Here is a 6000-nt window from a genome sequence, read left to right on the forward strand (position 1 = left end):
GAATTAGACCACCGTTCTATTAGCAAGTATTCCTATTCCTTCCAAGGCCACGTTTCATGATGTTTCACTGTGTTTTCTCCTGTTTGGCTTATCTGCCACCCTTTCCCCCTTCCTCCAACTCCTGCAGTTTTAGGAAAGTCAAGATCCTTTTATACTCCCCTACTAACCATTCCTCTGCTAGGAAAGAGATTAACTTTGGTTTCTTTGCCATCTAATGGGTGGGGCTTCTCTTTGTTACTGGAGGACACTAGAGACTGCTTTCAATCTCTTCTGGTGCAGAGAAAAGACTGAACTCCAAACGACTAAACACCAGGTCCATACACCCAGTAATGTGTTTTACTATTTCCAAATTAGCGCTACAAGAATTCCCCTCAGTAACAGCACACTCTCAAAGCCTTAGATACGGACAGGGTGGTGGGTACTGTGTGATTTTGGTTCATTATAAAGCTGGGAGGGCAAAATTACCTTCGCAGTTAAACAGATTTTAAAAAAAGGGAACTTTTATTTCTAAGGACTAAATGCACTGTGACTTTCAGCAGAGCTCTAAGTTCTTTTTAAGTTTAACAACAGCAAAATTTAGAGTGACTGCATTAAATGTTCCTTTCTGTCTCCTGGCATACATTTGCATAATCCTTTCATTTAAACTTCAAAAAATAATAACAATAAATAAACAGAATCTCATATATACACACACACACATATACATATACATATGGAGTCCTCATGGCATAGCCGTTAAGAGCTTGGCTGCTAACCAAAAGGTGGGCAGTGTGAATCCACCAGCCACTCCCTGGAAACCCTATGGGGCTTTGTCCAACAGGGCCGTCATGAGTCAGAATCGACCAAATCGACTCGAGGGCAATGGGTTTTGGTTTATACATACATATATATATGTACACATTTATGCAGAAACCCTGGTGGCATAGTGGTTAAGAGTTGGGCTGCTAGTCAAAAGGCTGGCAGTTCGAATCTACCAGGTGCTCCTTGGAAACTATGGGGCAGTTCTACTCTGTCCTATAGGGTCACTATGAGTCGAAACTGGCTAGACGGAAATGGGCTTTTTGGTATATACATATTTATGTATACACAAACTGGTATAAGCAAAATTTGTAACACAAACCAGGACGTACCAATTAACATTCACAATCTGTAATACTTTACCAGGAGGCATTATCAAACTACACAAATAAAACATTAACAAGATATACACATATGTCCCTCTAAGGGATCCTTACACATATGTGCCTCTAAGGGATCCTTACAGTAAGGTTCTCAGCAGTCTTTTTTGGCTGCAGTTGACAGTTCACAAATTGCAGCCCTTCGTGAGAGTTCCTGGAATGCAGCCTACAGAGTTCACACTGGTCACCTATCTGTGGAAAACCATCGGTACTCTGTTCCTTTTCCAAAAAGGCCAGAAATATTTTGCACCTCTCCCATTTACAGAAAAGGAGTATATTAACGTGTAGGTAGTTTAAACAACATTTTATAATGTTCACCATGAGACTACACATTTTTCTAGGAGCCACATTTTCAACCACCATTATATAACCCAGTTTACAGAAAATCAATTTGAAGAGTCTCAATGACTGACCATAAGCCATTCTACTCAGAAAGACTAGAATGATTACCACAAAGCGATATGGTCACTAACGAGATAGGGTCAATAGCAAAGCAAACTGAGAAGAACTTTCAGACTTTTTTTTACTTTTGTATCATATAACCAACCACCTGTCCTCTTAAAGGTATGACATTATTATTAAGATCCATAAATACAAGGCCTGGTTCTTTAACACAGATGGTTTCAAAATTGAGCCAGCATGTATAGCCTTGCATTAGGTAATGGAAACAAAACCACAAAACAAGTTTCCCATATCAACTTCAAGAACCTCAATATCTTTTTGTTAATCTCCCATTTTCCCTCTTCCTTCTCAAATATTTTCACTAACATCTTTAAAAAAAAATTTTTTTTTAAACAAAGATTATTTACAAATACTTCCTTAGGATCTGAAATCTGTCAACCTATTTACAAAGTTTATGCCATAATAATTCTCATAAACGACCATATCGTTTACCTAGTATCATTCTAGCCATTCTGAAGAGAAAGGCTTAAGGTCACCTCAACTTGTTTTATATTTGAATGACTGCAATTAAAACTGCAGATTTTAATTTGAGAAGGCAACCCAAAATCACCATATTAAGATTTTTAGTCAGATAGTACTGTCTCCTCAAAAGTTCTCAACTCTGTAATTAAACATGCCTCTAAAAACTGTCACTGAATTATAAACATCAAACTTCAAAACGCCCTTTTCTTTTACAAAGGCTTTCTATTAAAAACAAAAAACACTATTTCTACTTAATGGATTTATTCCTTCACCAGGCGTGTTGGTCTAATGACAAAACAGTCAAATGTGTAAGATTACATTTTAGAAACTGGCATGTTAAGTTAAAAACTATCAAAGACAATAAAAATTAGGAAGGAATACTTGATATGAGATGCAGATTTTAAAAGGCTGGAGGAGGAGGGTCAAGGAACTGTACACCCATCAGAACCCCTGCCCTGAAATAACGGCTGCAACGGGTATGAACACTGATACAGTAGTATATGTAGTTCAAACATTCACATGTTTGGAAATGAGATTCTTAACTCTTTTTAATGAAAAAATAAATAAATACATTTTTGAGGCCCCTACAGAACACGGCCAGGAGTTTCCATTTGCCAACAGATCTGCTTCAGGCCATGTCATCACATTAAAGTTCTGGGGAGTGTAATTTACTTATGCTGTAAATTCAGAGATGTGGTGAAGAGGAGGGACAGTCACAGTTATGTGTGTGGGGGTGGGGGAGGAAGAGGTTGGGAAACCAGCCATCCTTTCTTGATGAGAGATGAGGGCAGTGTACAGGAGCAGAAAGGTAAGCAAATGGTTATTTACTAAACCATGAAAAAAAAATTGGCTTCCGGCAGCTAGAAAAGGGAAGTTGCCTGCTACCACCAAAGGTGATAAAATAACCTAAATCTACATTCTGGGCATGCCCCTGTGTGTGAAGAGTGAAATATGGAAGCAGCTATAAAAGAACTGAGGGATTTTTTTTTTTTCTGAGTAGCTTTTTTTTTCTTTTACTTGGTAGCAGTGACTAGCTAGCTGAGCTCACTCCTGGACTTGTGGTATCTCTAAGAGTTCTAAAATGGAAGAAGACTCCCCACAACCAAGGCACCTACAAAAAAAGATGAGCTCTTGATTACAAAAAGCAGAGATGAGGAATTTCGGTGAGCATTTTTCAAACCAACAGAACCATGTAACAAATCCAAAGCTAATTAGAACAGAAAGAAAAGCATGTGAAGGAACTCAGAAGAGAAAGTCTGAACAGATTTCACCATCCTCCTCTGCACACCACTGATTCCAGAGATCCATAAAACAGTTTCGACCCTTGAACACATTTAAAATTAACCTCTCTCTCAAAACTAAAACCCCGGCAAATAAACGTCAAATATCTGAAACTTTCTCTGTAATTTTTAGCATTTCAAAGCTTGGTGACAACTCCGTTTTAAAAATTTGTTATACACAGTCTGCCAAATTTTCATGAGACATTTCCTCAAAGCCGCTAAAAATCCTCATTAAACCGTAACCAAACATCAGCTGCTGTGGAACCCATGTGACAATACAGCGATTTTCACTTAACCACAGACAACTGCTGGCATTTACACTTTTACTCTAAAATCACTCCAATTTCAAAAAAGGACAGCTCTTACTGGTGTTGAGACTAAGGCCACACCTCCCTCGGAGAGCGGAGAATAATGGCAGCTCAGAACATCCTCCTGTCCGTCTTTCGCCTAACGAACCAGACCAACAGACCATGGCAGCCTGGAGAGGTCCCTGGGAGGCCGCCTGGCCGCCTCCTCCCTTTTAATACAGGGCTGAAAAGGAAGCAGGCTCTTCAGAGCTGGCCTGGCCGTTTCATCGCTCTCTCTCCGGCCTCTGCAGACCCTGGACAAGGCTCCTTATGCGGATCTTTGCTGCTAGAGCTGCTGCTGGCGTTCCAGAACGGGAAACTTTTCCAAATAACTTCATCCCTCAGTCTGCAGCTCACACTGACAAACATGCCACCCGTGTTCCAGTGCGACTGACGCCTGAGAAAGGGACAACCCTAGAGAGCGTAGCCGGCTACTCCCCTACACTGAATCAGCAATGCTGCGCTCTGCCCGTTTCAGTGCTCGGAACGACTCGGCCGGCCAATGCGCCATGACGCAGCTTTACGTGGGCCACCTAAACCCAATCTCCTCCCGGGGACTGGTGAGGCGACTTTGCTAAACACAAACCACTTGGTATCAAAAATAAATAAACGAATAAATAAACCAAAAAGCCCGGGGTTCCCACTGGAAACAGACACCCGCCCAAGCGGGGTGCTAAGCGGCAGTGCTCGGCAAGCAGTCTAGCAAACACGCAGAAGGGACTGCTCCATACCTGTCCTCGTCGCCGTCCACAGGAATCGCTATGCTGAAGACAGAGGTGGCCAGGCTGTTCATGGGTGTCAACTGGAGGGCGTGCGCCGGGGCCTCGGGCCCGGGGGGCTTGCCGACAGGCTTGTTTTCAGCGAGGAGAGCGAGCGGCGCTTGAGGTAGGGGTTCCGACTTCCTTCTGGCCTCGTCCACCGGCCCGGCGGCCGGCGGGCCCTGCGCCTGGAACTGGCTGAGGTCGGCCTGCGGCAGGCTGCCGGGGGCGCCGGGCACGAGGGGCAGCGCGCCGTGCGCGGGGACATTTGGCATAGGAGCAGAAGTGCTGGGCGCACTAGGCACGCTGGGGGCGGGCGCGGCCGCGGGCACGGCGGGCACCCCGGGCACCAGGGCGTGGGGCCCGGCAGGCACGACCGCCGCCGGCCCGGGGCCCCCCATCTGCGGCGGGGGCGCGGGCAGGCCCAGGCCCGGCGGCACCACGCCTCCCGCGGCGGCCTGGGCGGCGGCGGCCGGCGGGCCCGGGGCGTCTGCGGCCTGGGCGGCGGGCGGCCCGGGGGCCGGCGCGGCGGGGCCGGGCGGCGGCAGGTAGTCGCCGGGGCCGGCGGGCAGGCCGGGCAGCAGGTGCGCCGTTGGCGGCGGCGCGGCGTAGGCGAACGGCGGCGCCAGGCCGGGCGCCCCGGGCCCCGGGGTCGGGCCGGGCCCCGGGGTCGGGCCGGGCAGAGGCGGCGGCGGCGGGCCCGGCTGGCTGGGCTTCTCGGGCGGCGGCGGCGGCTGGGTGACCGCGGGCACCGAGCTGTCAGCGGCCGCCTCGGGCCCGGGCGCCCCCTGCACGGAGGCCACCACCACCACCACCGACCCCGCGGTGGCGCCCAGGCCGCTGTCGCGCTCGGCCGTGGGCTCCAAGGTGCTGCTGTGGCGGATGCAGTCCCCGGAGCGCGTGAGCACGCTGCTGTCCGAGTCGCGCTCGTAGTACTCCACGCACGTCCATCGGCCGCGCCGGTAGGGCTCGCCGCTGCCGTGGTCCAGCTTGATCACGCGGAAGCGCGAGCTGCACGCGGCGGCGCCAGGCGGCGGCGGCGGCGGCGCTGCGGCGGCCGGGGCGGGAGGCGCGGGGGTGGCCGGCGCCCCGAGCGCGCTCCGGGCCGCCCCTCCGTTGGCGGGCGCCACCGCGGCGGCCGCCAGCTGCCCGTCCAGCAGGAGGTTCGGGGAGACGGTCCCGGGCGTCTCGGCGTCGCCGACGTTGTTGAGCGTCTCCTCCGAGGAGCTGCGCTCGCAGACCTCCTCGGGGCCGTAGTCCGTGGCCCGGGAGACGTCGAAGATCTCGGAGGAGACGTCTTCGGTGCGGGACTCGTCCGGGTCGTCCAGGCTCTCGGTGTCCTCGGTGATGCTCGTGGCCACCTGGGCCGTGGTGACACTGGTGATCTGGAAGCAGCTCTTCTTCTTGGCCGGCATCTTGGACATGGTGAGGCGGCTGCGGCCCGCGACGGAGCCGCCGGGAACCGGGAAGGGCCGGGCTCTGGGGCCGCCGCGCCGCCGCTCAGGCTCTGCCC

The 6000-nt window shown here is 50.5% G+C and overlaps 1 protein-coding gene across 1 annotated transcript in view; it reads right to left on the reverse strand.

Annotated features, from left to right (window-relative positions):
• The window catches only part of TSC22D2 (TSC22 domain family member 2), a 41939-nt gene extending 35939 nt beyond the window's left edge, over positions 1-6000 (reverse strand). The window contains exon 1 of the mRNA XM_049867096.1: positions 4461-6000. Coding sequence (XP_049723053.1) covers positions 4461-5911 — 1451 coding nt within the window. The 5' untranslated portion in view covers positions 5912-6000. The remainder of the gene's footprint in view (positions 1-4460) is intronic.

This window comes from Elephas maximus, chromosome 23 (genome assembly GCF_024166365.1).
Source record: "Elephas maximus indicus isolate mEleMax1 chromosome 23, mEleMax1 primary haplotype, whole genome shotgun sequence".
Lineage (NCBI taxonomy): Eukaryota > Metazoa > Chordata > Mammalia > Proboscidea > Elephantidae > Elephas > Elephas maximus.